Below are 23,605 nucleotides of genomic sequence, written 5' to 3' on the forward strand. Positions count from 1 at the left end.
ATTGCGACGTTATTTGACAGGGAATTGTGATGAATATGACAGGAATAGTAAGAAAACGGCAAAAATTGATAGATTCTGCAAGATGAAAAAAAACGAAAAAAGTGTTCTTTGGAGAAAGAGATACCAGTAGGGACAACATGGATCCAATACCAAATTTTATGTAGATTCCGAATTTAAAATAAAAAAGCCCGTCTTCTCGTGTCCCTGCCGAGATAAAAGCAATTTCATGAAAAAAACCCGAAAATTTCATAAATTTTCAAAATTTTCACTATGAAGGTGTTGAGCTGGAATTTTCTTCTGAACACAAAAAATGCTTAAAATAGTGTCTACATTAATTTCCCGTTGAGATTTCATTCCTAACTTCTTCAGGAAAAATTTTCGAAAAATATCGATTTTTTGATTTTCCTAGGTACCCAGGTGACGGACCTGGCCAAAAAGTACCCCAATTTGCTGAGAACACTTGATACTATCTTTGATCAAAAGGATTGGCAAATCGGAGATGGCCGACTTTTTTCGGGTGAACATGGTCTGTTGATCGATGCTCGAACGAGTCAGAGAGTGCGTCTTATATACTTTTCCCTAGAAGGGCGGAGTCATCTATATTTGATGATCAAACTTCACCGAGCCGCCCCTTTGTATCTCGAACATTCTGATATTATGAAATATTACACTTGGAATTTCTGAGAGTGAACTCATGGGGATTAGATTAGTGAACATTAAGCAGAAGAGAGGAGACGTTGGACATGCCCCGCATTGGGATTAAGAAGAAGATGTAATCAGAAAAGCGGGAAACGTAAGGAAAAAGGGGAAATGAGAAATTCGTATAGTTGATAAAGACTTGGAGTAATCTAAGATAGAATTTCCAGAATATCAAAAGATCATGCTTTAAAAAATTATATTATTTGTAATAACATATTTTTAAAAAAAATTTTGTTTTAACTGCATAATAAAAACCTTCAATTTGATTGGAACCTCCTTGAGGACTTGTCCATTTACGTCTGCAATGAAGCAATTTATTAACTGTGGCTATTTTTATTCAATTATTGATCAAGTATCCTGATGTCCCACCTATTCATAAACAATTTTGAACAAACTAAGAAAAAAAAGAATTAACCTTCTTACAGTTATCTGGATTTCAGTTAGCCCTTCTTTTTTCAATATTTCCGTCGTTGTGTTGTTTTATTCGAATGGAAAAATTATAAAATAGAACTAGTGGTGAGAATTTCGAGAAGAATAAATTAATATGACAGATCGTTAAAATGGAAGAGGCGAGTGGGGGAGATAAATGATGGTGGAAAAAGATCATGATTATAATCGATTAATGGATTGTTCAAGAAGTGAGATAAATTTACCGGGTGAGAGAAATTCACGGCAATTAGATTTGTTGGAATTCCAGATGGGGACAGTGGAAGAGAATAAGTTATTTACTTGTGGTCTAATACACATGAGGGCCATGGGTCGTTTGTTAGAGTTGGACAGTCTGACATAAGAGTGGATTTCTGGAAAGAAAGTGGAGCCGCAAATGATTTTATAGAGGAGAATTAGTTGGGATACAGGAACCCTCCACCCTCAAGCATCAACAGTCAGAAAACAATGTTTCAATGGGGATACTTTATCACTTCGAGTAAATTATCACGAAAAGTATCGAAAGTTACAAAAAATAATTAAAAGAATAATTAGTAGGCAGCCCAATCGATACGCAGTTTTCCAATGAAGAAGAGAATGATGATGACGATCAAACGGAATAGGAGGAATATGTAGTCGTTGGTGTCTTCTGGGGCATTCGCGTAGTTTTCCAGATGGTTGTGTTCAACCATGTCGATGACTTCCATCATTCGAGGTGGGAAAGGAAAGGTAGGAGCTTCTCTATGAGGCATCTGAAACTGGTAAATATTTATGTAGGTTACGGGAAACAAGCGAGAGTGAGAACACTATATACTTGGATTGTTTCTAGGGTCTCTGAGAGACTGAAATCTTGTGTGGAGGTAGTCAAATATTTCTCTAACATGTAGCAAAAATTTTTATTGGAAAATCACTACCACTACAATTGGTCCCTCACCTTTGAGGCCTTCTGAAAATGCTTCTGTTCTTCACTTTCCGCTTTTTTTTGTTTTTGTTTCTCCGCCTTCGATTCCTATTTCTTTTCCTCTTTTTCGCGTTGTTTCTTCCTCATTTCCATCGTTCGTGTTGTTGGCGAAAATGGTTGTTCAAGTTGTTTTATTGCTCACGGATTGTTGGAGGACCAAGCAGGCAAAGATCGAATACTACCTGAATGGAATAGGAGATGAAGAATTGGGAGCTGCATGTTAGAGACTACAAACTACAATTTCTGTCAAATGCAGCACATCAGTGCGAGGCGTAATGTCGAGAAAACGCGCTCCGTCGCACAACGGTTGGCACGGTGACAAAAAACTTGACTGTGTGTCAGGGATTTTACGTTTACTTATCGTAAATTTAAAATATTAGTATAAGGTGCGACGCGCACGCAACGCGATTCTGAAAGTTCAAAGTATTTTTTCCCAGACCTTTTGCCTCGCACTGCTGTGAAACAATGATGTTCGTTGTCTTCAAATTTAAAAATTGAAGACAATGAATTTTAGGCTCCGCTCTCAAAAACATCTCTTGCGATTCAAGTAGCGGTGCAAGCTTTGAGTGATGATCCTAAGCCGAACTCTTTTGGAGGGCAAGCCTATGATTCAAATCTGAGCTCGAAAAAATGCTTAGTTTCCCTGGGTGAGCCTTACAAACCACAAAGTACAATTCTTACCAATGCTGTGAAGGGGAATAGAAGGATAACATTGCCAGTGTCTACCTACTTTATATGATTCCGTATCTTTTCATAGAGTAGCGTGATATGGTTCATACCTGAAAATAGATGGATAACGTTAAGTATATAAGAAAATTTTTTTGTAGTAGTTGAGTACATTTTGATAGCTCCGTCCACTTTTGAATTGCGCTTTTCAAAAACGTTAATTTTCTTGAGAGAAATATTGTTCAACTTAAAGATTACATCACGGTGTTTGGAAAATACTAATAACTTCATGTTTATATTGATTGTGTAGAACAAACCAGCATTTCCATTTTCATAGTTGCCCGCTTTTTGATAAAAGTTTAGAAATCTTTCGGAAATCTGGATATTCGGAAATCCAGAAAAATCGAAAATTAGAAGATCTAAGGATCATATGTGGAGATGCCTGTCCGGATGTCTACAAGTTCAGGTGAAGAACAGAAGAGTTGACTATGTCTCTATGTCGGTCAGCCTGGACGTCCATCCCTATTTCAGTTTGTCCGGATGTCCACTCACCTTCTCACACTTCTTGTCCAGTAGTTGCATGAATAGAAATGAATAAAATATTAGAATTCCAAAAAAATCATACGGAACATGACCTTAACACAAAAAGTCTGTTGAATAATGTATGGATCTAATGGTACCATGATACTGTATTTATACTGGTCCTGAAGGCCACGCCCACCAGTTACTGTAGCGGTAAACAAAACGATTATACAGTCCTAAGAGACAGATGGGTAGAGCTTAGAAAAGAGAGAACGTGGGGAGGGGAGTATACGAGAACAAAATTTGAAAAAAGAAGGGACCAACCGGTTGTCGGGAAGGTACTTAATTAGTGGCTACAAAATAAAGGGAGGAGGGGAAAAATTAAGCCGGAGCTGGAAAGGGAATAACAAAAATGGAGAAGATGAGCAGATGGAAGAGAGATTTGAATTTGAATTTGAATTCGGAGTATAATTGGTACAGGAAATTCTTAGACGGTTCGAAACCGAGGCGTTTCATAACTGATTTTTTCAAATGAATGTTCAGTTTCGATACAAGTGCGCTCCATTGGACTAGAAGAAACTATTCAAATAGTGATTGAGCCGATTAAGCTACGTATCGAATGTTTAGTCGAACGGTATCAAAGAACATGACACAAATCAAATTGCGAAAAGATAACGGGTAGTAGATTGAATGTACACTTTTGCCTGTTCTAAAAGACTCCCCCGTATGCTTTAAAAAAACCGGCGATTCTACTCACTACAAACATATGAAGAGAGAACTGGAATCGTTTCAAATACCTCTTCGTTTTTTTTTGAACTCTCCGTTTGACTAATGCAATACAATTTACAAAAAAAAAGTTGTTGCTTTGCTAAGAACATCATGTAGATGCAAATGCCAAACACTACGTTATAAGCGTTTCGTATAGCTGTATAGCTTTTGAAGTCGAAGAAAATGCGTTTAAACATCCTAAATAGGTCAAAAACAGTTTAATAACGAGATAATTGTCTTCCACAGCTCTAAAAATATCAAAAACGCTTGAACTACGTGGCTGTTTGCTTCAGAACTGTTAACTCGCGTTTATAGCGTCCTAAGTCGTTATAAAAGTTGAATATGTGTCAAACGTGTTCCAGCTAGCACTATAGCTGTCCAAACTTGTCAAAAGTGCGCCAGATATTTCAAACATTTTTCTAAAGACTCCTCACACCGCTTTCCAAATGCAAAAACAAGGCAAAAGTGCTCTAAATAGCTCTTTACCATTCAAATAAACAAAAGTCACCGACAACGTTATTTTAACCAGCAAAACAAGAAAATCATGGACGTTTTCTTTAGTCTGTTGTAAACACAGTTGTTATTGACATTAAATAGAGAACCTTTCCCAGGTCATACGAAGCTGGACCGAAGACTTCCTGCCAACTCGAGATTGATTACAACTGTTATCCGTTTTACCTTGACCACCAGAAGAACATGAATTGTGGGGCGAAAGGTGCCTGAAGGATAGCTCTGGCAACTTGAAAGGTGTAATTTCCTGGAACAAATACGATACCTCCGATGCAAGATCTGCAAACAATGTCTTTCACAACAACGTGCTGGTAGACCCCGAGTTGATTTTCTCATCTCAGTCAATGAAAATCAATAGAGTTCTACCGTAAAAGTCATCGAGGTCCATACCATGACACTTAGGAAAAAGGCGGTCGAGAGCCTAGCAAAGTTTTGGGACCTTCTGTCAGCTTGTGACAACAGTATAAGAATATCAAAGATCAAGATTGTCAGCCCACCTCATAAAGAGATGAGCTTTTTCCAAAATTTATTTGAGTGGGGTGGAGGTTAGGGGAGTGCAAATAATGTTTATATACATATATTTACATTGATCTCAAGTCCCATTAAGGACTCCCACCTTCCACTTCTGAGATCAATTTCGAAAATTGACACCGACGACCTATATGAAACGAGCGGCCGACATCTCCCGGGTTCCGCCATTCACTGTGTTTTGTGTGTGAGTGGGCGGGGAGAAAACGTCCAATCGATTGCAGTGCTTGTAAATCGGTCTCTTTTCATTGTATTAGAACTGAAATTTTGTTAGAACTCTATTTTTTTCCCTGAGTGTCATGGTATGGGCCTCGGTGACTTTTACGGTAGAACTCTATTGATTTTCATTGACTGAGATGAGAAAATCAACATCAACAGTCTTCAGAGAAATCAACAGTCTTCAGAGAATCAACAGTCTTCAGAGAAATGTTTGAAATATCTGGCGCACTTTTGACAAGTTTGGACAGCTATAGTGCTAGCTGGAACACGTTTGACACATATTCAACTTTTATAACGACTTAGGACGCTATAAACGCGAGTTAACAGTTCTGAAGCAAACAGCCACGTAGTTCAAGCGTTTTTGACATTTTTAGAGCTGTGGAAGACAATTATCTCGTTATTAAACTGTTTTTGACCTATTTAGGATGTTTAAATGCATTTTCTTCGACTTCAAAAGCTATACAGCTATACGAAACGCTTATAACGTAGTGTTTGGCATTTGCATCTACATGATGTTCTTAGCAAAGCAACAACTTTTTTTTGTAAATTGTATTGCATTAGTCAAACGGAGAGTTCAAAAAAAAACGAAGAGGTATTTGAAACGATTCCAGTTCTCTCTTCATAGCACGTGTTTGTAGTGAGTAGAATCGCCGGTTTTTTTAAAGCATACGGGGGAGTCTTTTAGAACAGGCAAAAGTGTACATTCAATCTACTACCCGTTATCTTTTCGCAATTTGATTTGTGTCATGTTCTTTGATACCGTTCGACTAAACATTCGATACGTAGCTTAATCGGCTCAATCACTATTTGAATAGTTTCTTCTAGTCCAATGGAGCGCACTTGTATCGAAACTGAACATTCATTTGAAAAAATCAGTTATGAAACGCCTCGGTTTCGAACCGTCTAAGAATTTCCTGTACCAATTATACTCCGAATTCAAATTCAAATTCAAATCTCTCTTCCATCTGCTCATCTTCTCCATTTTTGTTATTCCCTTTCCTGCTCTAATTTTTCCCCGCCTTCCCCTTTTTTGTAGCCACTAATTAAGTACCTTCCCGACAACCGGTTGGTCCCCTCTTTTTTCAAATTTTTCCCTTGTATATACTCTGCGTCTCTCCCCTCCCCACGTTCTGTCTCCTCTAAGCTCTACCCATCTGTCTCTTAGGACTGTATAATCGTTTTGTTTACCGCTACAGTAACTGGTGGGCGTGGCCTTCAGGACCAGTATAAATACAGTATCATGGTACCATCAGATTCATACATTATTCAACAGACTTTTTGTGTTAAGGTCAGGTTCCGTATGATTTTTTTGGAATTCTAATATTTTATTTATTTCTATTTATGCAACTGGACAACAAGTGTGAAGAGGTAAGTGGACATCCGGACTAACAGAAATAGGGATGGACATCCGGGCTGACAGACAGAGAGACATAGTCAACTTTTTGGTCCGTCACCTGAACTTGTGGACATCCGAACAAACAAACATCCGGACAGACATCTCCCCATATTATCTTTAGATCTTTTGATTTTCCATTTTTTCTCTATTTCCGAATTTCCAGATTTCCGAAAGATTCCTAGACTTTTATCAAAAAGCGGGCAACTATGAAAATGGAGATGCTGGTTTGTTTTACACAATCAATATAAACATGAAGTTATTAGAGTTTTCCAAACACCGTGATGTAATCTTTAAGAGGCGTTGTCTGTAAGATGAGGATTCCTCTTGGCACAGTTGCAAAAAGTTGTTTCAATCCGAACTCTTTTTACAGCATATGTACCCCTATGGTAGTGATTTACAAAAAATATGTCACCAGTCCCCTATGACGTCATCATAGGAAAATATGACCAATAATTGACTTTTCCCCCAAAACATCACAAAAATATAAATTTTTGAGATAACTCTGCGAAACTTTCGGTACATGTTAGGAGTGTTTTTGACTACCCTTACACAAATTTCGAGCCCTCCAGACACCCCAGAAACCGTTTAGTTAAATTTCATTTTCATGTTTTTTCAACTTTTCTCAAAAAATCCCTCTAGAAGTACTCAAATTTCAAATCGTATTCATATTTCCCGCAAAGTGTTCTATTAAATTTAATTAAAGTCATGAAAAAGTAGGTGGACCATTTTGAGATATTTCGATTTTTTCAAAAATCACATAAGGGTCCCCTCTTATGAAAAAAATTTTTTCACAATTTTTTTCTAAATTTAATAGAACACTTTGCGGAGAATATGAATACGATTTGAAATTTTATGGCTTCTAGAGGGATTTTTTGAGAAAAGTTGAAAAAACATGAAAATGAAATTTAACTGAACGGTTTCTGGGGTGTCTGGAGGGCTGGAAATTTGTGTAAGGGTAGTCAAAAACACTCCGAACATGTACCGAAAGTTTCGCAGAGTTATCTCAAAAATTAAAATTTTTGTGAATTTTTGGGGGAAAAGTCAATTGGTCATATTTTCCTATGATGACGTCATAGGGGATTGGTGACATACTGTTTGTAAATCACTACCATAGGGGTACATATGCTGTAAAAAGAGTTCGGATTGAAACAACTTTTTGTAACTGTGCCAAGGCCCAACACAAACATTCTCACTCTTACAGATAGTGTCTCTTAAGTTGAACAATATTTCTCACAAGAAAATTAACGTTTTTGAAATGCGCAATTCAAAAGTAAACCCGTAAACCCATTTTAGGCGATCTCAAACAATCTTAGGTTATCTTAAGTAATCTTTGACGATCTCAGCCAGTTTTTTGCTGATTCCAATTGATCTTAGACAATCTTAGGCGATCTAAAACGATCCTAAGCTATCTTAAGATAACTTAAAGCATTTTAGAGCATCATAATCAATTTTGGCCAATTTTAGCCAGTCTTAGACAATTTTAAACCATTTTTGGCAATCTTTGACAATCCTAGACTATCGTAAGCAATCTTAATCGACGTTAAGCACTTTCAAAAGCTCCCAATCGATTTTAGACAATCTGTGGTGATCATTGATAATCTCATCCAATTTTGGCCGGTCCCAATCGATATTTGACGATTTTAGACAGTCTTATGTGATATGATATATGATGATAAGCAATTTTAGAGGATCTAAAACAATTTTTAGCGGTTTTGAGCGATCTTGGTCAATTTTGACCCATCTCAGACGATTTTTGACCATTTTAGCCAATCTTAGCTAGTTATAAGCGATCTCAGCACAAGGCTCTTTCTTCCAGATTCTTCCAAAACTACAGTTTCTTCCTCCTGTCCCCAACCACCATTTTCCACCTCCGCTTCACTCAACTCCTCCTCATCACCATCCTCCTCTACCTTGCCCTAAAGCCACTCATCTGCCTGTGGAGGATGGCAGAGCACCGGCATTCAATCAACCAATGGAATCGAAAGGATCAAATTCTCACAGGGAGTGTCGTGGTTGCTAGTGCTCTTCTGATCACTGCCTCCTTCTTCATCCCCGGTATCTCCTGGCTATCCTATGGTCCTCAGCTCCATGATGCCAACCGCCTCTCCATAATCACTCAACGGAACCAACAAATCGAAGCCTTCCCGCTTGTCGGCTTTGCTTATGGGGACTGGAATATTGCATCGATCGTTCTAATGGGATGGAGCTTGCTATTGAGTCTCGGCTACACCAAGATTCTCTACACCTTGGCAACCCATAAGGAAAGTCCGAAGAAGCCACGGCAAGCTCTCATCGCCGGTGGGCTCTTTGAGATCATCTTTCATGGGATCACCGTTTTGGCTCCAGTCCTGGTGTTGATCCCTCTATCCGTCTATTCTGGTATGGAAATCAAGATCGGAGAGGCGTTTGGTGTTTGGATCGTTGTAATGGCGAGCCTCGAGGCGACTGGATCGTTTTTGGTGGTGTGGATGGTTTTAAGTAAGTTTCATAGCTTAGCTCACAGCATAGTTCATAGTTCAAAAGCGATAGGGAATGGGACATCAATAAGAAAAAGTAATTTCCAGAAAAATCCGGTCAGATCAGTCCACAAATGGAAATGTGGGCAACGCCATCTTCGCGGTGGAGCGAAACTGTATTGTAGACTGATTTTGGAGGAGATAATGGAGCATCAGAGGTACGTGTTGTAGTCTCGCTCCACTGGACTCGGTGGAGCGAAGTTGCAAAAGCATAGACTAATTGGTTGTTTTCAGAGATAATCACAATTGGAAATCCGTCTCCTATGCAACAAGAAAACTACAATGGATTTTTTCTTCTTCTTTTTTTTCAAGTTTTTGATTTTCAACACCCTCTAATTACCCCCACCCCCCCTCTTTCTCCTCTCTCTTTTCCGCTATTATCTCTCCTCGTCTCTTGTTTTCTATTAAAAACTAATAAAACAATAAAAATTTCAGATGATCTTCAACGACATGGCAACTCTTCTCCCTTCACTGGTCAATTTCGCATCAATCGTACTGTTTCTGCTAATCTGGATTATCTTTGCCAAGACTGAGAACTCGAATACTATAGCCCAATACAAGGCTATCGTACACATCAGCAACGGATATAATTTATTCATGCTGATATATAATGCTGTAATTGGACCGGTAAGCGGACTTTTTTGGGTTTGGGCGGAAGGTGGAATGCGTAATGAAATTCCGATATCGGTATCGGTACAAAGTAGGAACATGACCAAAAACATTTTTATAGCCTATCGAAAAGTCTATGAAATTCTCTTTTTTTACTTGTTTTTGCTTTTTTCGCCAGATGGGAGAACATTGAGAAAAAAAATGATGAAAAAAAAATTTTGAAAAAAAATTGATTTTCTAAAAATCTGAAAATCTCGAAAATTAGGTCCAGTCACCGGAAAAGCTATTAGATTTGTCACTTTTTCTGTAGAATCTATCAAATAAGCCAATAAATTCGTAAATTTTGTGGAGCCAGTCGGGAGTCATTCCATGTTAGCTCATAGCATAGTTCATAGTGTGATAGCGATATGGAATGGGACATCAATAAGAAAAAGACATTTTCAGAAAAACCCGGTCAGATCAATTCGCAAGCGGAAGTGTGGGCAACGCCATCTTCGCGGTGGAGCGAACCTGTGTTGTAGACTGATTGGAGGAAATAATGGAGATAATGGAGAACATCGGAGGTACGTATAGCAGTTTCGCACCACTGGACTCGGTGGAGTGAGATTGCAGAACTTAGACTAATTGGTTATTTTTCAGATACAAAGAACTCTGCAACTGATCAACAACTGGCAGAAAAATACAATGGATTTTTTCTTCTTTCTTTTCTTTTTCAAGGTCTTTTTAGCATCCCTTATTACCCCCTAACCTAATTACCCTCCTTTCTCTTATTTCTATTTAAAACTAATAAAACAAAAAAAAAATTTCAGATCATGTTCAACGACCTGGCAACTCTTCTCTTTTCATTGGTCAACTTTGTTTCAATCGTATTGTTCTTATTATTTTGGTATATCCTCTTCAAGACTGAGAAGTCCAAGACTATACCCCAATACAAGATCATAATCCACCTGACCACTGCTTATAATCTATTTCTAATGATGGAAAATTTCATGCTGAGCCCGGTAAGTCGAAAGGGGGAGTGATGGCGATATCGATAAAACTCCACAACGACTACATAGGTTACTGTATCTATCATTTTCAGAGTTATCATATCAAGGGCAATGCCTTCTCCATCACCTTCTTATCAATTCTTCTCCCGAACGATAGTGTCCCCACATTGAGAAATTCTTGTTTTTTTTCTTCTTGTTCCCATTTTGTAAATGTTTGTTTGATAAAACGATCACACCTAGAATTTCAAGACAAATGTCAAAGCAACTGAATAAAATCATTGGGGTGTGGTGAACAGGTGATAATGCGTAAAAATGTAAACCTCTCGTTAGTATGTGTATTCACTTGCATTCAGTGTGAGGTTCCAGGACTAGGGAAATTTCGCTAAACAGAATTTACCGGGAAGGGTTTCCCGGGAGACTCACACTGCTGGAATTGGCAGATATCATTCTTATATATAAAAGACAAATGGTGTTTGTCTGTCTGTCTGAGGCGCTGTCCGCAACGATTTTGGAAAGAGAAGAGAAACTGAGCCAGCGGGCAAAACCGAACTGCCGTGCTTTGGACAGCGACAGCCGCTTTAGACCACTCGGCCATGCGAGCACGTTTGAGAGAAGGTGGCCACGTGAATGAGGAGAGGCCAGCCGACTGAATCGCCGAAGGCGAAGCAGATAGGCTGGTACATATATATATATATACCAGCCTGTCTCCCCCGCCTTCGGCGGTTGAGCCGGCTGGTCTCTCTCTATTCACGTGGCCACGAGGGGGGTCGAACCCTGGTTGCCAGATTTGTACCAAAAAGTCAAAAGCATATCAAGTCATGTTTTCAGTTGATATGCTAGAAAACCGCGGCCGGCCGCGATTTTCAAGGAAACTTTCGCAACATGTTTGGTGTGGTTTTGACCTACCCAAATTTCCAGCCCTCCAGACACCCCAGAAACCGTTCAATTAAATTTCATTATCATGTTTTTTCAACTTTTCTCAAAAAATCCCTCTAGAAGCCATAAAATTTCAAACCGTATACATATTCTCCGCAAAAAGTTCTATTAGGTACAATTAAAATCATTAAAAATCAGAGGGACCATTTTGAGATATTTCAATTTTTTCAAAAATCACATAAGGGTATGAAAAACATTTTATGAAAAAAACATTTTTAACGAAAAATTGAAAGAAAAAATTTGTTCCGAAAATAGTCAGAATATTTATAAAACACATAAAATGACCCGATTCCGAAATATTACACCTCAAAAATATGTTTGAACCGATTTGTTTTTTTTCTTCATCAAACTTTTTTTTCGTTTTTCGACGTTTTTATAAATAATTTGTACAGAAGCAATAAAATTTTAACTTATGCACTAAATTCCCGCAGTAATTAACATACGATCCATCTAAAATCATCAGAAAAGAGGGGGACCATTTTGATATATTTTCATTTATTTCGAAAATCACACAAGGGTCCCCCCATGGAAAAAAAAATTGTATCGAAAAAATAATTCGACATCATTTCGATGCAAAAACGTTCAAAATTTTTTTTTCATTTGGTTTTGTAATATTTCATCAAAGCTCTGAACGTTTTTGAATCAAAATAATGTCGAATTATTTTTTCGATACAATTTGTTTTCCATGGGGGGACCCTTATGTGATTTTCGAAATAAATGAAAATATCTCAAAATGGTCCCCCTCTTTTCTGATGATTTTCATTGGATCGTATGTTAATTACTGCAAGAAGTTAGAAAATCTTTTGAAATTTTATTGCTTCTGTACAAATTATCAATAAAAACGTCAAAAAACGGAAAAAAGTTTGATGAAGAAAAAAACCAAATCGGTTCAAACATATTTCTGAGGTGTAATATTTTGGAATTGGGTCATTTTATGTGTTTTATGGATATTCTGACTATTTTCGGAACAAATTTTTTCTGTAAATTTTTCGTGAAAAAAATTTTTTCATAAGGGCGGACCCTTAAGTGATTTTTGAAAAATCGAAATATCTCAAAATGGTCCCCCTACTTTTTGATGATTTTAATTGTACCTAATAAAACTTTTTGCGGGGAATATGAATACGATTTGAAATTTTATGGCTTCTAGAGGGATTTTTTGAGAAAAGTTGAAAAAACATGAAAATGAAATTTAATTGAACGGTTTCTGGGGTGTTTGGAGGGCTGGAAATTTGTGTGAAAGTAGCCAAAAACATTTTTAACATGTTACAAAATTTTCGCAGAGTTATCTGAAAAATTGAAATTTTTATGAATTTTTGGGTGAAAAGTCACTTATTGGGCATATTTTCCTAGGATGACGTCATAGGGAACTGGTGACATATTGTTTGTAAATTACTACCATAGGGGTACATATGCTGTGAAAAGAGTTCGGATTGAAGCAACTTTTTGCAACTGTGCCAAGAGGAATCCTCATCTTACAGACAACGCCTCTTAAAAAAATTATATTTTTTTCTGTCTAGAAGTGTTATTGAAAAAAGGGATTATGACATAAATGTAGCAAATTTCAAGTGCTTTAAGAATACAAATTAAATTTGTTCAAAAAAATTTTTTTTGAGTGTGAAATTTTCAAAAAACTGACACCAACTCAAATTTTCAAAAATTTCAAACCGTTCTAATAAAGTTTAACGGGATTATTTATTTTTTTCCCGTTAAGGGTAAGAAGTGCAAAGAGAGATAAATACATCACGCTAACAAATATTCAGTTCTAATACAATGAAAAGAGACCGATTTACAAGCACTGCAATCGATTGGACGTTTTCGCCCCGCCCACTCACACACAAAACACAGTGAGTGGCGGAACCCGGGAGATGTCGGCCGCTCGTTTCATATAGGTCGTCTGTGTCAATTTTCGAAATTGATCTCAGAAGTGGAAGGTGGGAGTCCTTAATGGGACTTGAAATCAATGTAAATAGATGTATATAAACATTATTTGCACTCCCCTAACCTCCACCCCACTCAAATAAATTTTGGAAAAAGCTCATCTCTTTATGAGGTGGGCTGACAATCTTGATCGTTGATATTCTTATTTAGTTTTTGATCTCCAGAGAGTAACTATGCCGATGTAGTTATGAATGGTCCAATAGTTCCAATATAGGTTCATCGATAATAATTTCTTTAGTAACCATTAGTTTATAGGTAAAAATCAAATCAATACACAGTCTCCGATGTTCGAGTGATTTTAGATCACATTCGTCAAGCGCCTCGAAATACGTCATATTGAATTTCTGATAAACTCTGAAAATAAAGGACATCTGGACTGATTCCAGCATTATAACGTTCTCCTTTAGAATAGGTTTTGGTTATAAGAACAAATAAAAACGAATTGTGCTGGTGGAGGTGAAACAGATTCCGAACTTCGACAAAATGTCATGATAATTGGAGTAATTCAGACACGTAAGGAAGGGGAAAAATAATAGTTGTAGAACAAAACTGTATATACGAAAATATGAATAAATAAAAACTAACTTTGATGAAAAGAAAGGGGTTTTTGAACGAAAGTACGTAAGGGAAGGAGTAATACATCACGCTAACAAAATGTTATGTTTACCAAACAAGACATGGAGACCAAAACTTGATAAGTTTCTATCCGAATTGATAGAATTCCATATTGCTTGCCGAGGTGGAACTATTTCCGAACTTTGATGAATAGTAAGAGATTTCAGAACGTAAGTACGTAAGGAAAAGTATATTACATCACGCAAACTAAATTTCATGTTCACTAATTAGAAGATGGAGAACAAAACTAAATAAGAATTTCAACGATCAAGATTGTCAGCCCACCTCATAAAGAGATGAGCTTTTTCCAAAATTTATTTGAGTGGGTGGAGGTTAGGGGAGTGCAAATAATGTTTATATACATATATTTACATTGATCTCAAGTCCCATTAAGGACTCCCACCTTCCACTTCTGAGATCAATTCCGAAAATTGACACAGACAACCTATAGGAAACGAGCGGCCGACATATCCCGGGTTCCGCCACTCACTGTGTTTTGTGTGTGAGTGGGCGGGGCGAAAACGTCCAATCGATCGCAGTGCTTGTAAATCAGTTGCTTTTCATTGTATTAGAACTGAAATTTTGTTAGCGTGATGTATTTATCTCTCCCCATCGTAATTACGTTCTTAAAACCCTTACTTTTCATCAAAGTTCGGAATAAGTTCCACCTCGGCAAGCAATGTGAGATTTTATCGATTATAACAGAAATTTTTCTGTTTTGTTCCCCATGTCTTGTTTAGTTAACATTAAATTTTGTTAGCGTGATGTATTTATCTGTCCCCAGCGTACTTACGTTCAAAAATAACTTACATGGAATGTACTTCATTTGCCCCCCCCCCCCTAAAGTACCGATTTTTTTGCTCATTCGATAAGTTTTGAAAAGAATATATGAGCCATAACAGGTTTTCCTGTGACGTGACGTTGTTTTTGAGAAATTGAAAGTTTTCGAAAAAAAAGTTTTTTTTCGAAATTAAAAAAAAAATCATATTTTTCTCTGTCTAGAAGTGTTATTGAAAAAAAGGGATTATGACATAAATGTAGCAAATTTCAAGTGCTTTAAGAATAGAAATTAATTTTGTTCAAAAAAAGTTTTTTTGAGTGTGAAATTTTCAAAAAACTGACACCAACTCAAATTTTCAAAAATTTCAAACCGTTCTTATAAAATTTAGCGGGATTATTCTTTTTTTTCTTGTTAAGGGTAAAAAGTGCAAAGAGAGATAAATACATCACGCTAACAAAATTTCAGTTCTAATACAATGAAAAGAAACTGATTTACAAGCACTGCGATCGATTGGACGTTTTCGCCCCGCCCACTCACACACAAAACACAGTGAGTGGCGGAACCCGGGAGATGTCGGCCGCTCGTTTCATATAGGTCGTCTGTGTCAATTTTCGAAATTGATCTCAGAAGTGGAAGGTGGGAGTCCTTAATGGGACTTGAGATCAATGTAAATATATGTATATAAACATTATTTGCACTCACCTAACCTCCACCCCACTCAAATAAATTTTGGAAAAAGCTCATCTCTTTATGAGGTGGGCTGACAATCTTGATCGTTGAAATTCTTATTTAGTTTTGTTCTCCATCTTCTAATTAGTGAACATCAAATTTAGTTTGCGTGATGTAATATACTTTTCCTTACGTACTTACGTTCTGAAATCTCTTATTTTTCATCAAAGTTCGGAAATACTTCCACCTCGGCAAGCAATATGGAATTCTATCAATTCGGATAGAAACTTATTAAGTTTTGGTCTCCATGTCTTGTTTGGTGAACATAACATTTTGTTAGCGTGATGTATTACTCCTTCCCTTACGTACTTTCGTTCAAAAACACCTCTCTTTTCATCAAAGTTAGTTTTTATTTATTCATATTTTCGTATATACAGTTTTGTTCTACAACTATTATTTTTCCCTTCCTTACGTGTGTCTGAATTATTCCGATTATCAAAGTTCGGAATCTGTTTCACCTCCACCAGCACAGTTCGTTTTTATTTGTTCTTATAACCGAATATACAGCTTTGTTCTCCATGTCTTGATTTAACGCGGCCACGTGATTTCTTATTACGGTTTGAAGAGAATTTAATGCTGAATAAGATGTTTGAAAAACGTTGTTAAAAAACAAAATAGAGATCTTGCTGTCGCACTTTTTCAATAAACAGTGAGTTGAACCTGCAATGAGATACTGGCGGAGAGCATCATGTAGTTCCAACATAATTATACTAACCAGAAAACCGGTCAAATATCCGTGAAACATTCCGAATCTGTTGCGTCAAATTCTTCACCTCTTTCCATCGGTTTCTTTGACGTTTAGTACGAGTGGGTATCTGCAAAACAAGATAATTAACGAGTTTATGGTTTAATTATAATTTTTACTATAGGAAACGAGATAAATACAACACGAATAACTAAAAAATAACACAAAAGACGGCATTCAAATCGGCGTTTCCCGACAATTCCGAAACCTCCGTCACCTGCTGTGTACTCTCCGTGGACAACCCGTTTAAACGCTCATTTTTTTTGGCCGGCGGTGTTTTTTTTTCGTTCTCTTCGGCGGATGGTGTGATGTTCTTCTTTTCCTTTGCAAGTGTGTCAGCAGGTCATTGAACTTTTTTTCACTAGGGCTGTTAGAAAAGGTCAGCCGACAATCGAGCGACGCAGACAATTTCAAAAGTTTACGACGGAAGTGAAAGGGATAGCTTGGTCAATAGTCACTCGTACAAGGTTGATCAAAATATTTCGATAACAAGATTGTTATTTTTTTTTTGGAGTTTTTGTATAACAGAAAATGTGGAGAAAAAATGATTAACTAGTATTTCCGTTGTGAGACACTTTCTACCGACATTCCAGAAAATTTTTATCTCAAAAGTTACCATACAATTTATTGCATTGTTCTATGATGTATATTGAGAGATAGAATAAGCTACTGACTGTACTCTCTCGTTCTCCGTCTTTCCTCTCACTCATTCTACTATAAGAGGGATCGTAAAACAACACAGGATCCACCCCCACGGAGAAAGAAAAGTATAAAAGGGATAGAAAGATGAACAACATCATTTCACAGATGGGCTAACGGAATGCCCTGTCGCCATTGTATATAAACTGATTATTTTTAAATTCTAATTTCTTGTTTTTGTTTATTAGGAGTCAACTGAGAACAGTGGTAAGTTCTTTAGAAAAACTTTTAATATCAAAAATTGGTTACTTAAAGGAGGCCTGTAGTCATATTTTTGGAGATTCTGTCTTCAGATAGTTTTAAGATATTTTTATTATTAATGCATATACTTTTATTATTAATGGCTCTATCCTATTTTAATGGTCCCATAGTGATTTTAATGGTCCCAAGTGATTTGAATGGTCCCAAGGGATATTAATGGTCCCAAGAGATATTAATGGTCCTAAGGGATTTTGATGGTCCTAAGTGATTTTAGTGGTTCTATGGGAATTTTAGGGTCCCATGTAATTCTAGTTGTCCCATAAGGATTTTATGGGTCCCACAAGATTTTAAAGGCTTCATAACAAGTTTAGTGCTCTACTGCGGAATCAGAATTGTTCGATAAGCAATTCAGCTGCGCGCATGTTATTTAGTAAATTTCATTAAAATTTTCATGTTTTACTTCATTAATTTTTTATGTTTTTATTAAAAATATAAGTATATATCTATAGAGAAGTAGAGCGTATTTTAATAAAATATAAAGACAAACAAATTTAAAAACCGTGTGGCTCTCTTGGCGGTGAAGATGGTCTGCTTCTGTAAGAAAGATTTTTAGAGAGAGCATGGCTGCCGCGGAGTATGCCGCTGGCCTGTCCTGGACAAATGAAGGAACTGTCTTCCTCTCATCTTAGAGGCATCGGGTGCGTTACCGGTCAAAGGAGGTATCTTTTATCAAATTAGAAATTCCAAAATAATTGTAGTACTGTATCTGTGAATTTAACTACAGATGTGGCCACCCCTTCTGTCTTCTGACTGCTGCCGCCGGTAATGTGCCGAGTAGGGTGGGAACATGCGCCCAATTTATACTTCAAATAAGGTGGCTCAGTGGTTTTAAGGAAGTGCCCGATGTGCTGACAACTCAAGTATTTACAAAAACCATTTATTATAGGGAAAAAACATGTCCCGCGAAGAACTGCATTAAAAACCTATTTGGTTCCGCCTTTTACAATACAATAGGAAATAAGAGGAAAAGAGTTATCGAGGGAACACAGCAGAAGCCCTGTAAGCGCCCGATACACGTATCGGAGGCTATCGAGGGGCTACAGGACGCTCTATAACAACTTCTCTTACAAAACACAATAAACAACGCTCTTAAAGAGAACAAAGAACACAATAACAGATGTGCAATATCTTACATTAATTAAAAACCGTCATGACTGCGACCACCACGCCCCCACGATCAACCTCTTCCTCCACCACGAACACGTGCGGTTTGGTCGTCTTCTGGTGGGTTGTTCTCCCCAGCATCCTCCCGAGCATCTTCCCCTACATCTTCCAAAGCATCCTCCGTTCCATTCTCGATCGGTTCCTCCTCTATTTCTTTAGTCGACTTCGCTGCGTTGTCCTCCGAAGCGTCCGTTTTTAAAAGAGCTTCGTCGACAATTTCGTCGACGAAGTTTCTGACTTCTAGCAGCAGAGGTTTTCCGACTTTTTCGACGAGAAAGTCAATAATTTGCTGCAGCAACGTCATGGTTAGTATATTAAAACAATATATGCGCCACTTACCTCTCTCACAAATACGCTGGCTCCCGCTTGCAACGCAATAGCGACAAAAGGAAGACTGTTGACAGGCGAAGGCAAAAGAAGCTGAAAAAGAGTGAGCCAAGAGAAAGTCAGAAGACGATATGTCTGAGTCAGAAGACGACATGACTAAGTCAGAAGACGACATGACTGAGATAACAGATATTTCGTCAGATGGCACGTCGGATGACGATGAGATGGCTGATCAACCTGATTTTCAAGGTATGAATTTTCGGGGTCTAAATTTTTAATAGCACTCTCAAGTTGAGGATACAACTTTTGAAACAACTCTTAACTTTGTTTCATTTTGAAAATTGCCCTCTCCATTTATATTAGTAGGATCTACTCTTTATATTTTTTGAACCAATTTTTCAGGCGTCAATCCAGGCCGCTAACGATCTCCGCAACCTCAGAATCATCAGAATCCGGCCCCATCCCGCTCTCCGCCACCACTAAATCGACGTCGTCCTGCCACCTCACGCTCTCCGCAACCTCAGAATCGATGTCGTCCGACCCCATCCCGCTCTCCGCCACCACTAAATCGTCGTCGTGCTGCCCCCTCCCGCTCTCCGTCATCTCCACATCTTCGTCGGAACCCGGATCGTGCTTCCTCACGTGTTCGTGGTCGTGGTGGCGGTGGGTCGTGGGGACCTGGTCGCGGCCGTGGCCGTGGCCGTTCTTAATTTGATGTTAATTGCATATTTATTTATTTATTTTCGAATGAAAAAATAAAAATTTGAATAAAGAATGAATGAATAACGTTAGAGCTGCTGACGGATTGCTTACTGAACAGTCGTTTCGCATCAGAACACTTATATTGCTATGGGACTATCAGAATCGCTATGGGACCATTTAAATCCTAATAGATCCATAAAATCTTTATGGGACCACTAGAAAAACATGGGCCCACTAAAATCACTTAGGACCATCAAAATCCCTAAGGACCATTAAAATCACTTGGGACCATTAAAATCACTTGGGACCATTAAAATCACTATGGGACCATTAAAATCCTATGGGACCATTAAAATAGGATAGAGCCAATGTTTTTAAATCACTTTCAGATGTCCCAAGATATTAAAGCATTTCTATATGGATGGCTTGGTCGACATAACTACGGCAAGCCTGTGTACGATACGAGGGATGAAAAAAACGCTCCACAAAGATTCACTTGTGAAATCAGCGTTCCTAGTCTCAACTATGTCGCATCTGGAAGCTCTTCGACCAAAAAGGTGAATTCGTTTGTCAAGTTTCTAATCAGATTTTCTAAATTATAGGATGCTGGAACCAATGCTGCTTTTCGAGACGGGAAGATGATGCGAAGTGAAATTCCAAGTTTGATCATTTCGAGTTTTGGAACACCAACTTTTTTTTACTTTTTTTATTTTTTTATTTCATCGAAGGGTGAAAACCACTGACACGTGAAAATGAATTGATTTTGAGAGTTACATGAAAGAGATGGTTAATAAAAGGGGAAAATAAATACATAACTGATGATGGGCCTACTCTAGAGGTAGCAAAAAACAAAGCAAAAACTACTTTTTAATAAAGAAAAAATAGTTTTCTGCACTTTCTGCTACCTCGAGATTAGCTCCATTATCCAAAAAAAAGGTAAAGCAAAGTTAGTAATTTGTTGAATTTAGTGACAAGAAATGATCGAGATTGTATTTATGTATATATTCTGCTCTTAAAGACAGCTGTGCACGGTTTAATCGGAAACACCAGATCAGATAAAGAATTTTAACAACGGAGGACTCTATTAGAAAGTATTTGAGAAGATAATTTAGTCGAGTTCCTAGTTAGAGATTTGAGATAATATCTATGCCGCTGTAGTCTTACACAGTCTCCGATGTTCGAGTGATTTTAGATCACATTCGTCAAGCGCCTCGAAATACGATGTATACGTCATATTGAATTTCTTATAAACTCTGAAAATAAAGGATTTCTGGACTGATTCCAGCATTATAACGTTCTCCTTTAGAATAGGTGATGTGACCACTGTGCCATATTCCAGTAGAGGACGTATGTAAACCAAGTAGCATTTGATGAATATTTTCCACGAAGCATATTTTAGGACCGAAAAGAATATATTTATCCTTTGATGAGACCGGGCCGGGCCGTGACGAGAATTTCCACGGCCCGGCTGAAAAAATTTGAACTGAAATTTTGAACGAAAATTTGAATTTTTTGAATTTTTTTGAATTTTCTCCCAAAAATGTCGAATTTTTGACTGTACTTCAGAATTCAATCAAAAGCTAGTTATGCATCAAAAATTGAAATTTTTAATGTAAAATAGTAGAAAATAGGTACCTTTTTTTGGAGCCGGGCCTTCGGGCCTTAAATTTACAAGTATGCAGCAACCAATGGTTGCAGAAAGGAGCAAGGGCAAGACTACTTTTTTCATTTTCTACTCCAGTTTTAAGACTACATGATAAATCGCGCCAGTACCCCCAGAAATATGTAGGCTAATCTACACACGTTGGAAACATCTTCTCTTCGTATCACTAATCTGCGACTCCATCTATCTTACTATCTTGTTGTGTTTAACTAAGAAACCTTTTCCCTTTTTTTTATTCTTTTCTTCTGCGCTTATCACATTTTGTTCAGCGAACCTCGTTTTGTTAACTTATCAGTTGCAAATAATATTTTCAATTTCGTTTTTTGTTTTTTTAATGCGCCCGTTGATTTTTGTTGTTTTTACAACGGAATTCAGCAATGATGAACAGTAGATTTTATAAAAATATACTAATTGGTAAACAAGAAATAAGTGAAAACATGGAATGAAATAAGTGAAAAAATGGAACTTTTGTGAATAATTTGAAAAACAACATAAACGCCTTGGAAAAGTCTGAAGTTTCACTTTTGTAGTTGAAAACATTTCGGCAAATCTGATTGATCTCTTATTTTTGTTCCTCGACTCTCCGTTATTCTCCCTAATTCTTTTTACAATTCGCATCTTTCTTCTTTTTCTCTCATTTCCACGCATAGACTGGCTGTAACCCTGGAGGCGCCTCAATCAAGCTAGGGATTGGCAACAGAGAATTTCGGTGATTACGAAGAATCTTTCGATCGTTTTGGTAGGTCAAAGTTGGCGGAGCCTAATCTGGTATGGTATAAAATTCTTAGAATTCCTAGGGTACTAACATATTGAAAAATTAGGCAAAACGGATCAACTTGGTGCATGTGTAACATGGCCTGGTGGCTTGAGCGAAAGATTGTCTCTTAATACTGTTTTCATTTATTTATGGATTTTTAAGAAGATACTGTAATTTCATATTTCTACAATTTATTCAAGATGTATTTTCAATAAACTAGTCGATACTCAACGTATGTGTGATAGGAAAATGGAAGAAAGTCGGGCAACCCATCTGTCTGTAGGCAAGAGATAATGAGGAGAGAAGTGGAGAAGAGGAGGGGAAACAAGATGCAGGCAGCAGAATTGTAGAGCAAAAGAAGAAGGAGTCTCTTCTCTTATCAATCGTCCACTTCTCTTATCAAAGAACAATGCGACGTACAAAATAGATAAGTAAATGAGAAAATGCAGAAAAAAAACTAAAAAAAAGAAACCAAAAAAATTGGAAAAGCCTATGAAAAAAATGTATACTGGAGGGACTGTAGTCATTTCTGACCATTTTGGGGTTTTTAGTATAATTTTTTATTCTCAAAACCCCCGTCTATTCTTGAAACACCCGTCTATTCTTAGAACCCCTTCTATTCTCAAAATTCCCGTCTATTCTTAAAACCCCAGTCTATTATTAAAACCCCCCGGTAAATCATAAAGAGCCGAATCATCTAGGCAACACCATCCAGCAAAATTGTCACGAATTCACTTCGGCACCATACAGTGTATAACACCATCAACGACAACGCTATCGACACTGGTAACCTCTCACTTTTGCAATTTCCAGCCGACGATACTCTAATTTCCATAACTGTCTATTTAATCACAAATCGTCATATTTTAGTGGTAACCTCGGTAATTTTTTTTGCATTTTGCTCTATCATCAACGCTTTTTGAAATTTTGACGTTTTCTGCGACAATAAATGTGTATATCTGAAATTGTTGTTAAAATCCATGAAAACTTTGAGAATAGCTGAAAAACAGAACGCAAATTGAGAAACTAACACTGTTTCGACCATACTCTTGGACAGTAAGACTATTAAAAACAAAACTAAAAAGAGGATCTGGTCTCTTCAGCAAGAAACCCTCTTTCTCAAAATGATGACATAAGTAAAATCACAAAATGTACTTAATTAGCTTAGTTTTTACAGAAGTTTGTCCTTATCATTGAAATTTGAATAGTGTTATCTTCAGTTTTTATCAAAAGATAAATACTTACACAAAATTCATAGAACCAAATCAGAGTCTTCCATTCGGGTTGTTCGTCTCGATTCAGCTCAGAAGGTTTTTGTAACTAATTGGAGGGATAATGGATATCATCTGATTCGTAGCCATGCGGTAATTCCAAAGATTCTTCGTAATCACCGGAATTCTCTGTTGCCAATCCCTAGCTTGATTGAGGCGCCTCCAGGGTTACAGCCAGTCTATGCGTGGAAATGAGAGAAAAAGAAGA

The 23,605-nt window shown here is 37.3% G+C and overlaps 3 protein-coding genes across 3 annotated transcripts; 1 reads left to right on the forward strand and 2 right to left on the reverse strand.

Annotated features, from left to right (window-relative positions):
* Nucleotides 1–1,676: 1,676 nt before the first annotated feature.
* On the reverse strand, nt 1,677–3,334 carry GCK72_022580 (uncharacterized protein; the record flags this gene model as incomplete). Its single annotated transcript, XM_053734912.1, has 2 exons — nt 1,677–1,877; nt 3,305–3,334. 2 exons carry the CDS (start codon nt 3,332–3,334, stop codon nt 1,677–1,679), a joined length of 231 nt encoding a protein of 76 aa, XP_053578478.1.
* Nucleotides 3,335–8,638: 5,304 nt separating this feature from the next.
* On the forward strand, nt 8,639–10,481 carry GCK72_022581 (uncharacterized protein; the record flags this gene model as incomplete). Its single annotated transcript, XM_003090675.2, has 4 exons — nt 8,639–9,166; nt 9,647–9,838; nt 10,265–10,383; nt 10,460–10,481. The coding sequence occupies 4 exons, from the start codon at nt 8,639–8,641 to the stop codon at nt 10,479–10,481; spliced, it is 861 nt and encodes a 286-aa protein (XP_003090723.2).
* Nucleotides 10,482–18,690: 8,209 nt separating this feature from the next.
* Nucleotides 18,691–18,981, reverse strand: GCK72_022582 (uncharacterized protein; the record flags this gene model as incomplete). Its single annotated transcript, XM_053734913.1, has 1 exon — nt 18,691–18,981. The coding sequence occupies one exon, from the start codon at nt 18,979–18,981 to the stop codon at nt 18,691–18,693; it is 291 nt and encodes a 96-aa protein (XP_053578479.1).
* Nucleotides 18,982–23,605: the final 4,624 nt, after the last annotated feature.

Source organism: Caenorhabditis remanei, chromosome X, assembly GCF_010183535.1.
Source record: "Caenorhabditis remanei strain PX506 chromosome X, whole genome shotgun sequence".
Taxonomy (NCBI): domain Eukaryota; kingdom Metazoa; phylum Nematoda; class Chromadorea; order Rhabditida; family Rhabditidae; genus Caenorhabditis; species Caenorhabditis remanei.